Genomic DNA, 22,960 nt, shown 5'->3' on the forward strand with positions numbered 1-22,960 from the left:
TGGAGTATAAAACTTAAATTATTCAATAGAAGTTGACGAAATTGCTGACCATTATGATGATTGAATTTATCTCAATTTTTTATCTAAAATTTTCATTTTTTATTCGATTCAAAGAGTAAAACCAAGAGAGCACAGGAAGGAAAACTATGAAGCAACATTTTTTGGTGTCGAGGTGGAGCCACTAGTAGATTTGTAAAGAGAGAGAAAAGAAAGAGAAACATAGTAAATTCAGTGCAGAACACAAATCTAATTGTTTTAATCATTTTAACAATTTTAAGAATCAATTGAGTCTTGATAAGTTCTGCAGTTGTTCTATTTCGAGTTTCATATATTATGTGCGGTTTTATCTACTTTTTTTATTAAGTATACATTACATCAATACTAAGATGATCTATCAATTAAATAAAACACATTAGTTCTGATTTGAAGTGATCTTAAAGATCCAATTTATAAGATTTGTATCAAACCCAACCATTAATTCGATTAAGTTAAATAAAATAACAAACGAATAGGATATTTCATAGAAAAGTAACTTTGAGACTTTCGTACTGATTATGATTACCGATCGTAAAAATGTACTTGTCTTAAATATTTGACGATTTGATTATAAAAAACTTTATTTTATATTAATAAACCTTCAACTAAAATTACGATCCTTTACTTATGAATTGCTAAACTTGTGCAAGCTTGAGCCAATGAAATCTGAAACGACAAGAAACTATTGAACAAGCAAGTTTAAGAAAGAATAAACAAGTCGTTAAAGAGTTCCCAAGAATAAAAGATAATTTAATTTAACGTGAATCAAAAAGAGAAGAATGAGATATGAAGCGAATATTAGTGTGTACAATGGAATATCAAGCATGGAGAACATGAAACAAAAATCAAATAATGGCAGATAAATGATGAACAAGTGGATGTCATGAAGTTATGATATGAAATAAGATGATCAATGTTGTGTTGATGAAGTCGATTGAATTAATTGAATTTCTTTGATGGATTTTCTAGTTTTTCTTGATGCTAGATGATGTCTTCTATGATCTTTCATGAATTTTCCAATGAACATGTTGATGAGATGACGAATCGATGATGCTTTAATCTCTGAATAATGACATGATGGAACAAATGAAAAGTCTTGTGATCTAAGGATGGCATGAAGTTTAAATTTTATTCCTTCTTCACTGATGATGGGTGGCACAGATGAAACAAGAGCTTCACAACAAGAGATGATGCAGTTTATGAATTGAAGTGATGGCAACATGAGGAAATTGTTATCACCTTGAGCATAATTTCTACACAAAATGAACTGATGGTCAGGTAAAATATTAACAGAATCAATCGAGGGTAAACATAGGTCGCAATGATTGCCTTTAGATTTGATTCTGCGAATAAGATAACCTGCAATATATGCGATGAGTCCCCTATTTGATGAAATATTTGTGATGTCATGATTGGCAAGACAATCATCTTGAAAAAGTTACATATTTTGGCGACAAATTTTTAATTTGATCATCAATTATAATCAAATTTATAAAAATCTTAACTTAAATATTAAACAGATTATGAATAAAAAACATAACAATAGTTTTATAACGATAACAGAATAGAAAGTTAAAATTTTCTAATTAACAATGATTAATAATATTGATTTAGTTTTTCAATTTATCCGAAAGGGAATCAATTGAAAAATTCTAATCTTATAAAAATTGATTTTAATTTTTGCGCGCAAAAATTACGTAATATTATTTTCAATTGATTCCCTTGAGAATTCGTTGCCAACTATTCTTATCGATGAATGTCTTTGATCAACCAAAATCTATCAAAAATCCTAAATAAATCAAAAATCCTATCAAAGAGAGATGGCACCAAGAGCATCGATTGATCATTTCAATTACAATAAATCAAATGACTGAAAGTAGTAAAAAACCTCCGCTTCTGGGTAAGCCAGAAGGGAAGTGGGGGTAATATCAATCATGAAGAAGATTAATCTATCATTTACAAAGCAAGTAATTTATCTATTTTAATTTGAAAAATGCGCGCATTTTGTTTTCCAGTTTTTCTGAAACTATGTGAAAACCACTAACATTTGATACACATATTTTATACTAACTTCTGTTGAAAATTTATTGAATTTGTCTGATTTAGCTTGAAATTAAAGTGTTAAATACGACTATGCATAATGCAAGTGGCAGTGACGTATGAGCGCGTTAAGGATGCGAAAAAGAGAGACTGGAAAGCGAGAGTGGGAATGAGAGTGAGAGAAAAAGCAAGGAGAAAGAGACTGAGAAAAAAGAGTGAAAGAACAAAAAAGAGGTAGATTAAAATTTAAAGGAAGCGTCCGTTTGTTAATTGCAATGGTGATTGTCACTATCGCTATCTAGCCTGAAGTACTGAACTGCTCAATTTAAATCAAGTTTTAGTCGAAGGAGATCCTTGGACTCAAATAGAAGACGGATCGGATTGGTGGCTCCATTATTAATTGTTTAATCTTTTTACAGAAATAAAACATTGTGAGAAAGCTTCTTAATCGATCCCAGCAGGAGTGAAAGAAAATATGTTCGAACGTAAAAACCTAATTGAAAAAGAACTGAAAGAAACTTTCAACATGAACGATGAAACGGGAGACCATCTCGATTCTAATGAATATGATGTTGACATGTGAGTGCATTTGAATCTGATACGATTTTTTTGATAAATTTTAATCTTCTTTCTACTTTATCTATAGAATATACGCTGGTTTGCGTTTTGGTGTGGAGATCAAAGTCCAGCTTTTAGACATGATAAATAAATAATGAGCAATAATAGCCTGTGTAACTATTGTGGAGCCAAGCTTTTTCCTTTCGAATGTAAAGGTAATATGACCCAGTGTTGTCAAAGCGGTAAAATAGATGTTAAAAGAACAGTATATCCATCAGTACTGCAGACTCTTTTAAACGGTACAGATCCTGCTTTACATCATTTCAGAACAAATATACGTAGATATAACTCATCATTTTAGTTTGTAACTTTCTTCGCTTCAATCGAAAAACCTACTGGTCGTGATAATTACCTCTTCAAAATTTCAGGTGAGACTTATCATCTTAATAGCAGTTTACAGTGTACCAGTATGGGAGGGCAGTTATTTTTTCTTGACACAGAGCAGGCAAACAACATTCGGATGCATCATCGTGCAAACTCAGTATTACAACCTTTAACTCTCGAAACAGTTCACAACTATTTAGAATCTAATAATCCTTATGCTTTGGTTTGTCGCCATTTGAATGAAGTAAGAACCATGACTGCAAGAATGCAAGGTAAAGACTTAGATGATTTTGGTTTTGAGTTTTTTGACCGTGAAGACGGTGACAATCGAAGAGAAAATATTCCATCCTCCTATGATGTGGCTGCAATATTCGAGACAACTGATGGTGTACCGTCAAGTAATAGAAGTTTACGAGTTTATCCTAAAACGTCAAACGGCTGTCATCATATTTCATATTTGAGTCCACATTTAGACCCTCTGGCTTATCCATTATTGTGGTCTAATGGAGAACATGGATAGAAGACCGGTATGTTTCACAATGAAAGTAGGGCAACATCGGTTAGAAATAAAGTAACTATCCGAGAATTCAATTGCTCAAGACTTTTCGAAAGATTTGATTGGTTCAATGCAGTTTTACATTCTGGTAAACTAACACAGCAAATAATCGTTGATTATTATTGTCGTCATGAAAGTTCGAGACTAGATTGGATAAGAAGAAATCAAGAAAAATTGCGTATAGAAACTTACGCAGGACTCTGTGATGTCATCAACTCTCGCGCTGAAACAGAAGGAATTCGTGCTGGCGTGATGAAAAATGCCTAAATTGTGTTAATTGTTTTGTAGACATCGGAAATTTCCAAGTACCAATTTTATGAATGGATTGACCTAAATTGATCAATCAGTTGAATTTGCTTTTGTTTTTGCTTCGTTTAATTGTAATTAACACCATGTATTTTGACCCTTTATTTTTCGCAATTAGAAAGTTGATTGTTGATAAATAGTATAATTTTCATCACAAATAGTAGTCGACAGAAAATGAGAGAGAAAATAAAAGGTCTCAAAGGTATCATTTCTTTCCAAATTGTTGATTGATTGACGATCAATTAGTTATAAGTGTGTATCAAGTTGACTTCATAATTTTGTTAGAAATATTTAAATTAATAATTGTTCCAGGAGTAGAAAAGATGATTGTTTAAACAATTAAAGAATATGTTTGTTTTCTTTTTAAGATGAATGATGATAGTGAAATTAATGATTAACCATTGATGGTAAATTTTAATTGATTGTCAATAAAGTCGATTATTTCGACGTATTTGTGTATCAATAACCATGGCATCCAATTTTTGAGCATCATAACCAATTAAACTTTTGAAATCGCAGACAAATTTGTAAACATAACGTTTACCATTAACTCTGGCAATCATATCACCATCATAATAATAACGTAAAGCTCGTGACAGTTTTCATAATTCGTTGGGGGTTTGTTTTTCCGTTGTCCCCACAATTGAGTAACCATTTCGGGTTTGATAAATTTAAATTCACCTTCGATACCTTCCCAGCGGATATATTCACGATAATCGGCATCAGTCAACAGTTCTAGAAGAAATCTCCAATGCTGATCATTGGATAGAGATTAAAAAACTACTCAGAAAACGAGTTTTCTGGGTTAAATTAATTTTAAAAAAATTTTCCTGCCGTTTTAATTCAAAAAAATTGAAGAAAAATTTTTTTAATGGTTAACCTTTAACCTGAAGTGGAAATGACAGTGGGATTTTGCTGACTGGGGAGGAAATGGCAGTGGAGTGGAGATGGGGTATGGGTGGAAGATATACATTTTCCCCTACTTTTATGAAGTAAATTTCATTAGGTTATAAATTAGTGCTAACAAACCAACAACCACAGTTAACGGAAGTCGAGTTCAAACGAGTGCTGATGAACGAGTCCTTTGTCAAACCTGTGTGACCTTGCTAGAAGGCAGAAAAAAAATTATTTTTGGGTGTAAGGAGTGAAATCTAGTTTTGTGAAAATGAAACTAATCAATTTTGTAAAAAGCAAACCTTATTCCTAACGGTTTATCTACCTATGCCACGTATTATATCGTAATTACAGTCGTTCAAGTTCAATATGAACAATTTAAAGAGACACTGAAACGGCTTAAAGATCAAATGAAACGGATTAGCGACTAAAAAGATTAAGAATATTTTTTAAAATTCAAGTGAAACGTTTTAAAGGTGATCAGAAACAATTTAAAAAGTGTTTCATTTTCAGTTCATTCAAATTCATTGAATACCTTCAATTCATGATGATTTGACCACCACAACATTTTTAGATTCATCCAATCATGTTAACAAAGCATTTGCGACAGTCAAATTTCAATTAATTGTAAGAGGTGATTTTCATTGATTTACAAAGTCTTGGACATTAGCTGGTTCTATACAAATCTCATAGAGAAAATGAAATACTTTTTAAATTGTTTCTGATCACCTTTAAAACGTTTCACTTGAATTTTAAAAAATATTCTTAATCTTTTTAGTCGCTAATCCGTTTCATTTGATCTTTAAGCCGTTTCAGTGTCTCTTTAAATTGTTCATATTGAACTTGAACGACTGTATATTTCTTAGTTGTTAAGTTTTTCCCAGCATAATCACCGATACTATCACTAATTGAAAATTCTCGTTTACCAAAAATGTGTTTACCATTAATCTTTAATGTGATCAATTTTTTATCCTCTTTTGTATTAACATTATGAGGTATTTGATATTGTAAGTTGATAGTATTTGTAATATATTATCATGGTCCTGATTCGATATTATGGTTATTATTGTTATTTACATTTAATTAGCTTGAAGTGAACAAACATTAATAAGTAACAATGATAAATCTTCATTGTTCCCCCAACGATTTTAATCTTGGTTGATGCGTAACAATCAATGACCTTAACAATAATTTATACAAAGTAGAGATCATTGGTTAATCGGTTTAGATCAGTTCTTGTTGAATCTGATTTACTCGTCTCATCGAAACTGACAATCGTCTGTTTGTTTGAGGACTTCCTCTTCTTCCGTCGATTACGTTGACCCTTACGTCCACTCGAATGATGATGATGGGCAAGATTACTTCGTGAAAGAGCGATACCCAAAAAAATGGCGAAAATGATTACATAAATCCCAATGAAAATCTATAGCAAAAAAGGAACAAAAATTTAAAACGAAATTTTAATCACTTTCAGATTGGATTTACCGATAGATAGATGAAAGCGTTATTTGGTTTATTTCCAAGAATTAGTCTCAGCTGGTTGGGCTCGTTGATCGATCCTAATCCAGTTAAATCGTACGGAAATCCGAAAGGTAACAATTTACAAGAATGTCCTGATCTGTTAGCGATAAATTAATAATAAAACCTTCAATTAGAAATTTGATTGGAAAAGAAATTAATTTGAAACAATCAATGATTAATCATTCATTCTGTTTAGTTTCTATTCCACAGGATTTGGCATTAAAAAATTAGAATATAAGATCTGATCAGATGCAATTTACTCCTAACCAGAAATTGATATTTGCTCAATTCGATTTCATTACCATGAAGCCATTGATTTTTATCGATAGTTGTTATCATGATAAAATAGTAAAAGAATAAGAATAAAAAAGAGGAAAGAAAAAAAGTTCCAACATAATCTAAGCTCAACTTATCTTTTTTTTTCTTGTTCTATTACATTGTGCTAATACATGAGGATGAACATTATGATGATGATAATTGAACATGAATCAATCCAAAGAATCTGTATTCCTATCAGAGATTCTCATGATTGGATCAACTTCATCCTGAATCTTTATCCTGTATCTTTTTTGATGGAAATTGGCTTTGATTTGTTTTCCTTTCAATTCTATGTTAACTTTTGGACTCGCAAATTTTGTCCAACAACAATTGGATTAATGTTAACAATCAAGGAAATGAGTGGGTGAATTGAAGGTAAAGATAAAAAGAGTTGATTCTCTATTCAGTTTGTTGTTATTGTTGAGATTTCTGGTCCATTCCAGTTGATCCCATGAGTTTCATCATGAAAAAATTCAGTTTACACCTTATATTTAAATCATTGAAGAGCAAGGAAAAAACTCTCTCCCCCGTCATCTTTATCGTCAAAGAAATAAAAGTAATACATGTATAATGTTGATTCACATGGAATGAACTTGAGTGAGTTAAATAGGCAATAATTTACCCTGAATATAAACTAACAACAATCAAGCAAATCTCAATCAGATGAAAACGGTAATATCAATGTCATCAGAATGGAATCAGTTAATTTGTTCATTTATCCATGAGATTGGATGATAAACAAAATATTCTGTTGGAAGTGCAAAGATGATAGAGATAAAAGTGATCTAAATTCTATAATAATAATAATAATAATAATCATCATCACCATACTGAGGAATATCCTGAGTATGAATCATCAAGAAATAATAAGAAGATGAAATTGATTGAAGATGGCGAGAAAAAAAGTTCCAACACGAATTTATCTTCACAAGTATTCATAATATATTATTATAAACATCATTGAAAAGACGATATCAATTCTTAGTGTCATTATATTGATGAAATTGTAGGTACATGGTGAAAATATGACGGAAACTCAGTCAACCTAAAAGCCATTTAACTGAAATATTATATATATCGACTCTGGTTATTTACTATTATCATGTATATCTCTCTCGTGTGAATACAATTGAGATGATAAATATTATCGATAATTTTTTTTGTTCCTATCCATTGTATGTGTTTAGTATGAATTTGAGTAAAGAAAAAAAAACCAAACATTATTTATCCTTAGGGAGTACAAACTATCATCATTATTATTTCCTGATATTTTTTCATCATGGTGATGATGATGTAATCAAAACATTGCAATTGATGCTGAAGATAAGGATGATAATATCATCTCTGATTCTGTCCTTGGATTATAAGGATGAGCATCATTAGAATGAGCATTGGAACTTTTTCTGCCATTTCATCAATCATTTTTCCCCTTTTCCTTTTTATCTATTACGAAAATATTAATAGTTCCTCCAGCTCTCTCTCTCTCTCTCTCTCTCTCTCTCTCTCTCTCTTACAATAATAATTATTTCACCTTAATAGGTATTCATATAATCATCATTATCCTCATTGACTTTCAATCATTAGCATCAACTGATTATTATTAATATCACTTGAGGTTTAATCGTTGAACTTAATTCAGTTTGATCCTCATTGTTTTCAGTTATATTCAGTGACAAAGCCAATTAGGATTACGATGATGATGAAAATAATGATGGTGATGATACAGATGAGGATTATTAATAATATCGTTACTCAGGAAATGATTGACATGTGAATTATTAGTTTTAACGACTAATGACGTTTTCGAGTCTGAACTTTTTCTCTTCCCTTATAAAACTCGAACCTTTCATGAGTAAACTAATATTATCATTATCTAATAACATGGTTGTTGATTTTTACAATGTTTATTTTTTTGTCATTATCATAGTTTCAAAGTTTAGTTGAGTGAGCTCATGGTGGGAGATAGGAGATGATTCTGACTCATAATAATATTATCACTGCTTTTGGTAATTAGTTTTATCACATTAAACGATTATCATGAAAAATTCAGTTCATTCATCATAACCCTAGCCTTTGATTATAAACTTTTGGCCTCATCTTTTCACCTCGAACCTTTTTATCATGGTAACAGTTATTATTATGTTCCAATTTTGAGAGAGATTAAATTTTCATTAATTTACAGAAGCAACAAAGAGGAAGATGGTGCTCATAGTGGTGGAGGAATGATGATGATGACAATAAAAAAAAAGTGTTGCAACTTCCACCATGTTCAGGTTATGTCATTAGACAAGAATATCAGATAATCATGATAAAAGTTTTGTAGGAGAAAAAAAATCCCTGAGTAGTCAGAACTTAATCTGCTAACATGTTTCACGTTTTAAGAAATTCATGATGATGTTAATCCTCGAATTGTTATCGTTATTTTAAGATCGATGGAACTAATAAGTTTTCAGAATTCAAGGTTATCATGGATCAAGTTATGAAAGAAAAAAAATCGAAAAAGTCTCTCAATTGAGAATCGAAAGAAAAAGTAAAATATTATTCGAGTCTATTTAACTTATTACATGATTTTTCAGTGAATTCTAAAAAGTTCTGATGAATTAAACTTTCTTTCCCTTGCCTTCTTCATGAGAAGTTGTATAATCTATGGAAATAAAAAATTCGGCATTCATAGTGTTTCAGAACTTTCTATTTATCTTTTATTTTACTTCTTAACATCCATTAGAACTTTTTGGATTTATTTATTTAGTGAAGAAAATATTAAAATTACTAAAGAGATAAAAGTTCAGTCCATGGTGTTTCAATGGCCTCAGTCTCAGGTAAATTTACATGAGAATCTATCAAAACCATCTGAAGTTTAACATAATCTGAATACTTTATGATTTGAGAGAGAAAAAAAAATGTTACTCAGTTTTCAGGAGCCAGAACTTTTTTTTATATGTTCTGATAATGATCAGCATTAATATTATCATTAACATGGATAATGAGATCTCATGAACTTTGATAATGATCAGATAAACTGGAAGAAACTGAAAGTAATAGGTTTTATCATCTTTCAGATAATTCTGATCATGATTATGGAAACTCTTGAAAAAAAATCGACAAAATCAACATGAAACTGATAAAAAAAAGATATAAAATTTAGATAATCATGATAATCATGATAATGTTTGACGATTACTGAGTTTTACATGATGGTGATGATTCTGAGTGAATTAAATTTGCATCATGTAATTAAATTACTTCCTATTCAAACTAATCGATAATCAAATCAACTTCAATTTGAAACATAATTTTAATTTCAATTATAAATTCAGTTTCTATTCATGAAATAATTATTTTCTTGTTTACTTTAGATTCATAAAAGCCAAACAATTTCACTTGATTTAAATTCATTATCATTACTATTAGGGATTTAATTGCAATCAACATTTGTGACTCATTTAATTGTGTATAATTTCAACAGCAATTATATAATTGCTTGTGTCTAGTAGTGAGAAAAAAACAATCAAGATGAGCATTAATTGTTTACACAATTAACTAACTGTTCAAATGGATTTAATTTCATGTCTCAATTGAATACTCAACTCGACTATTATTAAGATACAAACAAAAGTTTCAATTGAATCTCAGGAAATTTAATTTATCTTCATCAAAATTGTTTATTGTTCAATCAGAATCATCGTCAGAATTAAGCTTCAGAACTTGGCTACTGATGAAATAATTTCATTCTTATTTTCCGTTTTGCTGATTGTTCATCTAATTTGATCAAGAATAAGTTCAGTTGGTCAGGTATAGAATTTGAGAAAAAGAGAAAGAGAGAAATTCATTGCTCAAAGTCATCTTTTCATTTCTTCATGATGATCATCATCTTTATCCAGGGAAGGAGAAAAAATCAAGGTAAGGCTTATTCTCATTTCTCTGAATTTCATCATAAATTTTCATCAAAATGATGATTATCTTCATTCTTAACCTTGAAGTTTCCATCAACAATTCAATGAGACTTTTTTTTTCTGTGAATATTAACCTTTTCTTTGCCATGGATTCAGGGTGAATTGAGTTTGAACTTTTCTCTCTCTCTCTCTCTCTCTCTCTGAGAGATGAAAAGGAAAATGTCAATTGAGATGATCACCAGATAAATGAGATTGAAGGGATGATTAAGATGATACAAGGAAAATGATTGTCACGTATTAGATGTAAACTTTTTCTTCAACTTAACATCAAAATAAGTTTGATAATCATGGAGCATCTTGATGATGATAATAAGATCATGATCATCACGTAATAGTTGATGAAATAAATTTAGTTTATTTCACAAATGATTAGAAGATGAAGTTTCCAATCTAACCAGCTCAGGGAATTGCAATATATATTTACTTTTGACTTCAATCTACTTTCACCCTTATTCTTGATAAAAAATTCTGGTTTCTCTTTCTCTCTCTCTCTCTCATTCTCTTCCTATTTTTTCTGTATCTTTCGAGTGAACATCAAGAATTTTATTCATTTCCATCACACTTGAAGCATCAGCTTACTCAATAGTTTCCAATAGGATAAACTTTTCCCTCCCACTTTACTTTGTGATTCTGCTGATGGGAGGGATATTAATTTTCATGATGGCAGCAGGATTTCATCAGATAAATGCTGATCACATGGAGTGGGATAAGGTGGCTTTCCAATGGTAGAAAGAGATGATAAAAAACAGTCAAAGATTGTATGAAAATCCATAACAATGTTTCAACTCCAATGAAGATTCAATGTTTTTTTTATCTCCATCATGAATTCAGGATAATGGATATTGATACAGAATGAGATTTTCCATGAGATGAATACTTTGAATTGCTGAGAGTTCATGATGATTACCTAATTTACCTCAAGAATTTGAATGTCAATGTTCAAGTCTAATTATGATCGTTAAGTTTTTTGTTCTTTTTCTTTGTTTGAACAACAATCTCGAAAGTAAAGAGAAATGAAACTCATTCCACTTGAAGTATTCAAATGAGAAACAGGGAAAAGTTCTGAAATCCTCCAAATGATATTTTCAATTCATTCTCTTCTTCTGTCAATCTCATTTGAATTCAGATCATGAACAGATACAGATTTGTGATGAAGCAAAAAGGTTCCAACTATTCATTAACTGAAAGAGAGAGAGAGAGAGAGAGAGAGAGAGAGAGAGAGACTTTTTTCTCAACCATTGAACATGAGAGAAGAAAAAAAGAAAACATGTAATATCACATGGATAGGGTATTATTTACCTGATACATGATAATTCATGTCAACCGTTATTCAACTAATGATACTAATCATGATGGAAAATCATTCACAATCCAAGATAATATCAGAATTATTTTATTACTATTGCTTATCCATTATTAACTCAAACGATTGTCAGATTCAGAATTCAAATCTCTGTAAACATTAGGTAGAAATTGTCTGAACTTATCTTCTAATGTCTGAAATTTACGATATTTTTTTCAATTTATTCAACTGTCTCATGTAATAATATTACAATTTGATTAAAATTTCCATGTTTAAACTTGACAAATACTTATCATGATAATAAACTGAATAACATAATACATATACAATATTACATATCACATATTAGGAAGATAATTGTATCATGATAACTTTTCCCCCGCCAAATCATGACAATGAAATTGAACTGAGAAAAAGTTCAAATGCTTGAGGCTATTCATGAGTATTTGATTTCAATTTAAGTGAATTTAATCTCCGATTATCTGTGATATTTTTTTCTCTACAAATCAATGTGATAAATCATTTCAATTTTTGTTATTGATAACATAAAATGAATGTTACTGAATCATCATCGTTATCATGTTTACAGTTTTCATCTTGCAAGTGAATATTTTGATTAACTTGATCTATCCTTATGGAAAACGTAATGGATTTGAGAGGAAATGAAGCATTTGCAATTTTTTTCTTCTTCTCAAATTGTGATGAAAGTTCATCGGGTGTTTCAGAATTCAGTGAATGAGAAATTGGAGAAAATTTTGCTTTTCTTTTCATCCCATTGAAACGAAGTATTGAACATGGAAACTCATTAGATAATGAGCTTAATAAGATTATCATGGCGAAAGATCAGATAACCATGAACTTGAAATATTGCTCTAAGTTGAGAACGAGAGAGAAAGAGAGAGAGAGAGAAGGAAAATGAGTCTGGGAATGAATAAACAAGTTTTATCTGTTCCTTATTACTGTCACTTGACCTGACACAAGAATTATCATGATTCATATTTTCATCTTCATCATCGTAAATATTAATAGTCGAAAGGTTACTTGTATTCTTAGGATGAATGGAGAGTGAGTATCATCTTCCAGAATGGATCAGATGAGATAATCAAGCAGAAAAATAATGAAGTAAAAATGTTCATCATCTTCGTTAACTGGCTTCCAATAAAATAATTCTCACTGTTGCTAATATTTCATTCTCACACTTCCAGCACCCACTTAGTCAATATTAATTGTACTGTCGAGCATTAAAATCTCATGTTCATCTATTGTATTTCTCAGGTTGAATAATTTTACGTTGAAATTTTCTCTTCCTCTCTATCTATCTTTATAGCTATTCTTATATTATATTTGTTATTGTTAAAGGGATAACAACAAAAGGAAATCGTCATCATTAGAAGGAAGATAAATAAGATGATAATGATGATGAAAAAGATTCTCAGATTGTATCAGAATAACAATAATAATACACATGTAAAGGGTATTTTCATCTTCCATGTTTATAATCGTCATCATAAGAATCTGAAAGCTAGAAAAAGTTTCTGATAATAGATGAAGGTCATAGAAGAAGATGAAGATGAAGATGAAGATAAATGTGAAATGATGAGAAATAAAAGTTGTTGTCGAAATAAAGGTGAAAGTGGGTGGAGAATGAGGATGAAGATGAAAATAAAGATGGAGATAAAGGATGGAAGATGAACAAAGAAATGAATATAATCTTTGAAAAGGAATAAGAAACAAGAGGAAAAGATGAAGATTTTCACCTGAGATACGTTTGATTGTTATTCTTGTCATTACAATAATTACTTTAGATTATTATTATTATTATTTGTTATTAGATTTGCAGCAATTATTATTGAAGATGATGATGATAAGCAAGATGAAAAGATGATGACAAAAGTTATCGTAATTGCAATGAAAATGCTGATTGAATATGAATACAAAAGATGAATGGAAACAATTGGAAACCAAATTATATCCAAAGGGTTTCACTTCATCTCTACTTTAATCATCATAATCATCATCAGAATTAATCACTTTACCTTATTTATCTTCAGAATTCAGCAACATCTCTCTCTCTCTCTCTCTCTCTCTCTCTCTCTCTCTGATTTCATCAAGATGCATCTTCATCTTCATTTTAAACCTCTTTTACCTCTAAGGCATTGATATTACATAATTTGGTGAACTCAAAGTTTTTATCCTTTACCGTTATCTTCATCTTTTATCAGAATCTCATATAAGTATCTAAAGTATCATGATGATCAGTCACTAGTTGAGATACATGACTCTCGTGTGTAAACAGTTAAAGCTACAAAATTAGTTTAACATGAAAAACTCTGAGTTTTCAAGCAGAACTTTCTCCTTCTTCATCAATGAATTTTACTCCATTTTGTTAATGTTCAACATTATCATGTTATCGTCTTCATCGACATGATCATTATTTACAACTGCAGGGACACTGAGAGGTGACATCAATCTAGTACATTTACTACCTTGCTATTGTATTAATATATCTCTTTATCTCTCACTCACTTTTATTTTGAATTCTGAATGAAAATTCTGGTTATTTTAATATTTGAAATTCTATGGTGAGTTTTTTGTACTCTATCTCTTGTCAATTCCCATGAAATTTATTACTTTTCCTGAATTCATAATCAAAGGATCAACATTGAATTCTGACAACATGATATTTCTATCTCTTTTCCTCAGAATAGTTCATGTTTCATGTATTTTTATAAAGTCAAAATCTTCGATTGTTTAAAAGATGAGAGAGAGAGAGAGAGAGAGAGAGAGAGAGAGAGAGAGAGAGAGAAAAGTTTTCCTTTCTCATCTTGAGAGTTTTTGAAAAAAAATATTTCCTGTTTCAAGAATTAAATCTAGAAAGTGAGAGAGACGATAAAGTTATCATGCTCATCATTATGATTCCAACAGATAATGTTGATGATGAGGAAAAAAAGTTCATCCAATAAACTGGAGGAAACGGTTATCATAAATTGTTTGTTTGTTGTTATGATGAAAAAAAGATGTTGATGAAATTTCTTGGGTGAAAATCATCTTATCATGATGATGGTGATGATCAACACTCGATGAAATTGAAGATAAAGATGAGAGATACCTGAGAAGATGAAAATATGATGAGGATGATGATGAGGAAATGGAATGAAATTTGAAAAAAAGCAGAGGAAATAAGATAATGGATTGACATCATTCCCATTGTTTGGTCTTTGGTGGGTTATGTGGGTGGAAATGGAAATTGTCAGTTATCATCTTCTTCCCCTTCAGGTAAAGATGATAAAAAGAAATCATCAAGGTAAGTTAACAGATCTTGTTCATTTTCTGTTGATTATTAACTTTATCATCACCTTTTGTCAATCATCAACAGTGAATATCATTTCCTGAGTGAGGATTATTTTATCATCTCTCTCGCTTGCAACATCATTAACCTGGTCTTGATTGGATCCAGTTATCATCTTTTGATCATCAACATTGATGAGGATATAGAAATGGCTTTATCATCATCTTCAATCATCATCATCATCGTCATCATCTTGTCAATAAGCAAGAAAAAAAGGTGAGAGAAACTTTTTTCCCCTACCTTAAGATAAATTGATTCAGTGATGTCAATTCTAGTTCTTAATTGTAATCAAAAAGTAACTTTAATCAACCGTGATCAGAATGATCAGCTTTTTTTTTCTTCGTCATCATTTGTCATCCTTTTGCTTATCATCTCTATTAGAAGGTTGCATGTGTGTATTGTGTCCATTTTGTGTCCACTTTCTTCACATGATGAAAAGCAAAAAGATACAGAAACCGAAACTTTTTTTTTCTATTCGACTTTTTTTTCATCTCGATGTTATTACGGTTTTGTTGTTACTTTTCGAGTTCTAATCAATGTTACATCCCTTGGAATTATCTTTTCAATCTTCATCTTACCACCTCAATTCTCTTTCTCTTGCTCTTCATCTTCGTTTTCTTCCACTTTTTCTCATCATCATCTTGAGAATTTTCTTTTTTCATATTCGATGGTCTAGATTGTAAGCCAAAGAAAAAGTAAAGAAAAAGAAAATAAAAGAATAGAACGAGAGAGAGAAAAAAATTCGAAAAAAAACTTTGGATCGAGTTGAATATTTTCGATTTCTACTCTGGTTCTCTTTTTTCTTCTTCTCTTTGTACCTATGAAGAGATTTTTTTCTTCGATTCAAAAATATCCTAATAGAAACTCGATAACCAAGTTCGATCCTCACCCTGGAAAATTCAACTATCATATTTCAGTTCTAATTCATTTCTCATAACTGAACAATCAACAAAACAGCGAAAGATAAGTTTCTGAATATTTACAGAATCAGAAGCTTTACCTTGATGGATTAGTGAATATTTTCACCATGAACATGATACTTTAGTCTCAATCTCATGGTAATGAGATACGCAGAACTTTGTTTTCATCTCAAATACCATAAAGATAAAGTTCTGGTAATGATAATGAGCTGTTGATATTATTATGATTATTATTTTATAGTAAGTTTAATGAATCGAAATGAAAATTAAATTATCTCTTCATAAATCTGTATTAATACTTTTACCATGGTGAAAAAAAGTTCTGAAAATTGAATTGTAATGAATTCATTCATTAGTAATAATAATTTCATGATGATAATCATCATTATATTGGTTTTTTCTGTTCACTTGGGTAATTAAAGGAGCAATTTAAATTGAACATGATAATCAAAATAAAACATAAAAGTTAACTAATGAATCTAATTGCAAACTGAATTAATTACAATTAATTTTGAGAGTTGGTGAAACTTTGATTCCAATTTCATGAGGATGAGGATGAAATTTATTAACCTTGCGAATCTAAATTATCTGAATCATTATTTTAATCATCAGAATGAACTTTTTTTCTCTCAATTCATTTGGGATTTTTAAGGTGAAATGAACATAATTTAGATAATGTTCATTTACCATGATGATAATTACGATTACGAAAGTTACTGAAAACTTGGAATTCAGAATTTAGTTTAGCTTTTAGGAGCAGTTTTCATGGAGAATTGAACTTTTCTGATTAAGAACTTTTTTCTGTCTCTGTCCCTTTCTTCATGTTGCAATAATTTCAATTCTCTTTCATGATTAATGTTTCCAAATTTCCACCGGGAGAGATAATTAAATCTACACAATCAATTAACTCCAAGAATCATAAAATTTTCAGCTCATTTTTAGCTTGAAATTCATGATAAGATTCAGATTCATGTGATTCTCATACAGGGTTAACCTTATTTATTTGTTTATTATCTAATAAAAAGTAATTTAATAGTCAAAGTCATAATTGTGATAACCATGGTGATTCTGAATTCTTATGATGAAATTATCTAAATCAATGTATATAACAATATTATCTTATGATGATTATGACCAATGGTCACTTTGATCAAATAAAATAACTGATTGGACAATTTATTGATTTGATTTTATAGTTTATCAGTTGGAAAGGCAAAGTAATTGAAATGCAATAAATAAGTAACATGTTAATTACAATTGATTGAGGATTTAAATTGTTGCTCATGGTAATAAATTAACTAATTGGATTGATTTTGTTTCTCGTCCAATTAAAACTATCGTGATTGATTTGATTAATTAACGGGAATCAGAATAAAAAATTTGACGGAAATACAATTAAACTTATTGATTGATTGGAAATCATTTTTGACATTTTGAATGTTAATTTAACATTGGGATGGATTGTTAATCAATTGATTGTGTTAATTGTGTTTGTATTAAAAATGTTTGATTAACTTACTTGGTTGAACAATTAAAATGACCTAATGTTATCGGCATTGTTATTGTTCATTGATTGTAATGTGAAAAGTTTTTCCCTTGATTTATTTACACGATTAACGCTAATGATAAATGTTAATTGTGACTGATTATGATCCGATTAAAATCCGATTAGTTAATTGGATAATTGTTTCCATCCAAAGAGTTGGGAGTTTTTTTTACCTTTGCTAAGCCAATGGACACAAACACAAACTGACCAGGTAAAAGTTGAACACAAATGATGATGACCACAAGAATTTACGATGGACAATTGATTTGAATGTTATTTTCTCAAGGTAACTGAATATGAAGATTCTGAATTTATGATGATGATTCAAACAGTGATTGAAGAAAATGATGAGAATGAGAGAGAGAGAGAAGAAGATAAAAGTGAGACATTTACCATGGAGATTGCGGAGTTCAGTTCCATGTTCTGAGTTTAACTTATCTCTCCATGGATCAATCAACTTACATCAAGTTCAATGTTTAGATTTTGTATTGTTACACTTTTACCATTTTCAATTAGACATAATGGTAGAAGAGTTGGAACAATTAACTCTAATTACTTTTGTAATCGGAAATTGAAACAACAACAATTTCTAATACATTTGAAAACGAAACAAACACTTTACCTTAGAAATTAATTCTCCTCAAACTAAAACTAAAACATAATCATAATTACTTTTTTATCCTTTTCTATTTATCTTTTCTCTTTTAACTTGTTCTTCTCTCTAATTGTTTCCAATTAACTTTTCCAAATTAAAAAAAAATAATCGAAATCGATTAACAGATTAACCGAATAGTAAACAAAATCGACAAAAGATGGAGCCACTTTTTCTCGAAATTTAAAATTTTCATTAACAAGCATGTGAATATTTCCATGTGATTGATTTTGTATTGTTTTTCTGACCAACAATTTAATTTGATTGTTACTAATTTAATTTCTGTCATTTTTTTCTTCCAAATTGTTATGCCCGTGAGAATGAATAATCGTTTTGTCACCCATCGTGTTAATCTCTTTGAACCAGATTTGTTATTTTCCATAAATTGTTTAGCCTTTAATCCAGAAGAAAATAAATTAGCTGTTCTTAGAAGATCATTACCATTAGATGTTAAATCATCTTCTTCATCAACGTTACAACCACCACCAGCATCATCATCATCATCATCATCATCGACACCATCATCAGCTAAATTGAAACAATCTACAATTGATGTAGAATCATTAATATCCTATTCTCTAATTGAAATATGGGATTGGTCAATTGACCATCGAGCAACTTTAAGTCAGGTTATCCATGAAGATGAAGATGATCCAAGTTCAATTGAATCGTTGGGATGGTCATTTGATGGTCGATTATGGGCTTGTGGATTAAATGGTAAAATTCATCAGGTTGATTTGGTCAATAATGTACTTCACCAAGGATATCCACTGGTCTCTGGTGCTGGTTGGTGTTTACAATTTAATAAGGATAAAACTCTTGTCGCTGTTGGTACCGAGGAGGGTTACATTTGTATCTTTAACGTTGCAATAGTTGAACATGATAAATATGGAATCGATTTTGTTAAAACGATGAGTCGAGATAAAGCTCGAATATTATGTGTCACTTGGTATGAACCTTTGGAAGGTGATAAGAAATTAATCTCTGGTTCAATTGGGATAATTAAAATTTGGAACTATGAGAATGGAAATTGTTTAAATGTTATCCGTTCATCTAATGAGAATACAATTTTCTGGTCTTTAACTATTGCCGATGATTTTACAATTATCTCTGGTGATTCAAAGGGATTCACTTCTTTCTGGGATGGTAAAAATGCTCTTCTAATTAATCAAAGTAATTCCCATAAAGCTGATGTTCTCTGTTTAACCCAATCAGCTGGTAAATCGGGTGATTCACATAGAGTCATTTACTCATCAGGAACCGATCCAAATGTAGTCACTTTCACTCTTGATTCTAATGGTAAAGGAGTCCAATCAACGGTTCTACATATTCACAGTAACGATGTTCGATCTCTTGTCGCTAGTAAGGGTTGGCTAATCTCTGGTGGTTTCGATTGTTATTTGACCCAAATTTGCGCTTTTCCACAAAAACAGATCCATCAAGCGCCAGTTTTTAACAATTTCATCAAAATTGACAAGAATCGTCTTCTTTTCCAGTACAGTAAATCATTACAAATTTGGGAAACCGGATCAACATCAACTGCCCAATTAAACACTTCAATCAGCTCAATTGACAATAACAATCGTGGTAACAACAACACCAATCATAATAACAATAACAACAACAGTTACCATGATTATCGCAATGAAATAATTTCATTTGGAGATTCAAATGTTGTACCTTTGGTTGAAGGTCCATCCAATTGATTAATATACAATCGAAACGTTTAATTCACCAATCAAATTTTTCTGGACCATGGATTTGCTATTCGATATTGGAAAAAGTTAGAATATTATATTGTGCCAATGATTCTGTGACCAAAGTTCCGCTTCTTTGTGACCTTAACGGTGAAACAATTACCGGAATTGAGTTTATCGGTGATAAATATCTTCTTCTTTCAACTGGACTTAAATTGTACATGTTTCAATTAACCGTGTCGGGAATCACATTGGAGAAAGAGTTTAAATATAAACATCGATTAGTAAAAGTGGCCTCTTCTAATGAACATATTGTCGTTGTATTAGCAAATCTTTCAGTCTCATTGATTAGTACAACTGATTGGTCGTTGGTACATCGATTTAAATTATCATCACAACCAACTTGCCTTAAATTTAACCAATATCAAAAGGATCTCATTTGGTTTGCATTTGCCAACCATTTAATTATGAGTTTCTCAATTTCTTCAGCTGAATTTACCAAATATTCATACAATGAATCAAGTCAACATGTTCCACTTATCGGATTAACTTTTCATCCAAATGGGCTGATCGCCTATGATCAGGATCGATTGTATCATTACAATGGTTCTTCGTGGACAACTTCTGATCGCTATTCTCATTTGGCTGCAGTTGAATTTATGGCCGATAAACAGGAATTACTTTTGATTGAAGTAACACCAAGCATGATAAAGAAGAAACTTCCAATTCGATTCTCGAACAAAAAATTTGGAACTTAATCATCTTTTACCATCTTTTTCTCTATTTCGTTGTAATATCAAGATTAACATCAACATTCAGTGTTGACTCTATTTTTTTTTGCTCCATTTCCTTGTCTTGTTGCCTTTCTCACTCTCTCACTCTCTATCTATCTCTCTCTCTCCCTCTTTCTCTTCCTTATCAACCCAACGTGTCTTTTCAACATGATTATCTGATCATGATTGACAATCTCTATGGTGTAACCATTATCATCTTTGCTGTGATTAAGACAAAACAGCAAAGAAAAGGAAGCAAAAAAGGAGAAGTGATAATCAGCTCACAATGAGAACCCAATCACTTTGACGATGGTGAACAAACATTATTTAATCCTTGATAATTATCCATGTTGAGCTGAGTAATTTAATCTTCTGACAAACTTATGGTGATGAAAATGAACTTATCCATAAATTCAATTATTATTATAATTATTATGATAAACTCAGTGAGAGAATAATAATATTATCCAATTTGTAATAAGACTTGGAGAAAGAGAAAACTCAAAAACTGAAGAAAAAAAAAAGAACAAAGAAAATAAAAACAAAATCAAATTGATTGTTAACAATTCAATTGAAATGATGGAAATTGAATCTTCAACTAATCCGACACCAATTCGGTACAATCAAGAGTCACCAAGAATCTTCCTGACAGAGAATTTTAATTACATGTGTCAACCATTACCATGCAATTGGATCTGATTTGTTTACTTTTTTCTCTGTAATTTTTTCCTCTAGTTTTTCCTGGTTCATGTTATTGAGTTTTTTTTTCTGCCAACGGAAGTCAAGGTTTATTATCCAAGAAGTGGGAGAAAAAAAAATCTATTGAGGAAAAGAAAGAAAAAAATATGAGAAAAAAAATTAAAGAAAATTGAGATTCTAAAGTATTGAAAAGGAATCCGGTAATGTCACCTTAATGATGATCAGAATTACGATGACGATGACGATGAAGATAAAGATGATGATGATGATGATTTATCTTCTTGTGAAGCCTATCAAATAACCCATAATGTAGTCAAACCTGAAATTAGAAAGAAAAGAAAATGTTTAAAGGAAGTAAATCATTTGTTAATATTATAAATAATCACATAGTAATATCATTATGATTAGTGTCTCATGAATCCATCTAAATGTCACTTAAATTCACCACCATAATATCATAAGGGGTTAATATCATGTAACTACAAGGACGATCAGTGATTTCAGTTAATTGAAACCCAAAATTTTTACTCTCATTTTTTTTTGTCATCACCCAAGTCTTAATTATCAGTTTAACCAACATGATTACAATAATTAACATAATCATTACCATGATTATGACAATGATGAGACTTATGGTGATGACGATGGTTATGGTGATAAAAGTTTTTAGTGTTCCAATGATGAATATAAACCAAAAGCTTCATGAGTGGAAATTAAAACCATTTTTTGGCCATAGACTCACCATTGTACCATTGAAGTAGAAAAATTGTTTGATGTTGCAAAGATTTTATCTCATCACCACATCATTTGTATACAAAATGTTATCATATCTTGACATTGGCTTAATCAGAATCCAAGGGAAGACACAAAGAGAGAGAGAGAGAGAGAGAGAGAGAGAGAGAGAGAGAGAGAGAGAGATGATTATGATGATATGAATGAAGAAGACAATGAAAAGACATAAATTTACAAAGAGAAAAATGAAGTAAAAGTAGAAGAGAATAGAATAAAATTGTTAGAATATTAGTTGACACTGGAATAGAAGGAAAAGTCTTAAAGAGAAAAGAACAATAAAAGTCAGATTATTCTAATTCTCAAGTAGAATGCGGAATTAAATTAAATGGTGATGACTGAAGATTAGAGGAAGAAATTAAAAGTTGGAAAGAAAAAAGAAGAAAAAATTAATATTAATTAGGAGAGAAAAGAAAATCATTGATTAAGATAAACAAGAGGTTAAATTGTCACATTGAGAGATAGAAGATGTCACCATGTCTCTGTTTTCTTTTCTCTCTTTCCCTCAATTTCTATGATTAATCGCATGGGGGCGTAGTTTGGATATTCGAATAAAAGTAAACATTAAAGAGAGAAGGCGAGAAAAGGAGACAGAGGAAAAGACAGAGGAAAATAATGGAAGAGGAAAAAAAGATTAAGAAGCGCAGGCTGAAAGCGATTGGAATG

General features: G+C 30.5%; 3 protein-coding genes and 1 long non-coding RNA gene across 4 annotated transcripts; 2 read left to right on the forward strand and 2 right to left on the reverse strand.

Annotated features, from left to right (window-relative positions):
- The first annotated feature begins 3,103 nt into the window (after positions 1-3,103).
- LOC128397437 (uncharacterized) lies at positions 3,104-3,538 on the forward strand. Its single transcript, XM_053358164.1, has one exon. It carries the CDS (start codon positions 3,104-3,106, stop codon positions 3,536-3,538), a length of 435 nt encoding a protein of 144 aa, XP_053214139.1.
- Positions 3,539-5,706: 2,168 nt separating this feature from the next.
- LOC128397608 (uncharacterized) lies at positions 5,707-18,403 on the reverse strand. Its single transcript, XM_053358346.1, has 3 exons — positions 17,658-18,403; positions 6,260-6,392; positions 5,707-6,197 (listed from the first exon to the last, which is right to left on the reverse strand). Exons 1-3 carry the CDS (start codon positions 17,693-17,695, stop codon positions 5,967-5,969), a joined length of 402 nt encoding a protein of 133 aa, XP_053214321.1. The 5' UTR covers positions 17,696-18,403; the 3' UTR covers positions 5,707-5,966.
- A 146-nt stretch (positions 18,404-18,549) lies between these two features.
- On the forward strand, positions 18,550-20,931 carry LOC128397607 (uncharacterized). Its single transcript, XM_053358344.1, is given in 2 exon segments — positions 18,550-20,031; positions 20,034-20,931. Coding segments are annotated over 2 exon segments (2,145 nt in total). The 5' UTR covers positions 18,550-18,644; the 3' UTR covers positions 20,792-20,931.
- Positions 20,932-21,108: 177 nt separating this feature from the next.
- On the reverse strand, positions 21,109-22,939 carry LOC128397609 (uncharacterized). The gene is made up of 3 exons (XR_008326976.1): positions 22,248-22,939; positions 21,716-21,824; positions 21,109-21,625 (listed from the first exon to the last, which is right to left on the reverse strand). It is a non-coding gene; the product is annotated as an uncharacterized LOC128397609 (long non-coding RNA).
- Positions 22,940-22,960: the final 21 nt, after the last annotated feature.

Source organism: Panonychus citri, unplaced genomic scaffold (genome assembly GCF_014898815.1).
Source record: "Panonychus citri isolate SS breed McGregor unplaced genomic scaffold, ASM1489881v1 Contig00033, whole genome shotgun sequence".
In the NCBI taxonomy this organism is placed as follows: Eukaryota; Metazoa; Arthropoda; class Arachnida; order Trombidiformes; family Tetranychidae; genus Panonychus; species Panonychus citri.

Excerpts from the sequence above, each read along its gene's own strand:
- LOC128397437 (XM_053358164.1), top strand. The coding sequence starts at position 3,104 with ATGGGAGGGCAGTTATTTTTTCTTGACACAGAGCAGGCAAACAACATT.
- LOC128397608 (XM_053358346.1), bottom strand. The coding sequence starts at position 17,695 with ATGCCGATAACATTAGGTCATTTTAATTGTTCAACCAA. Across the intron at positions 6,393-17,657 it reads CATTTTAATTGTTCAACCAA|ATCAGGACATTCTTGTAAAT; the intron begins GTAAGTTAATCA and ends TATCGCTAACAG. Across the intron at positions 6,198-6,259 it reads ACGCTTTCATCTATCTATCG|ATTTTCATTGGGATTTATGT; the intron begins GTAAATCCAATC and ends TTTTTGCTATAG.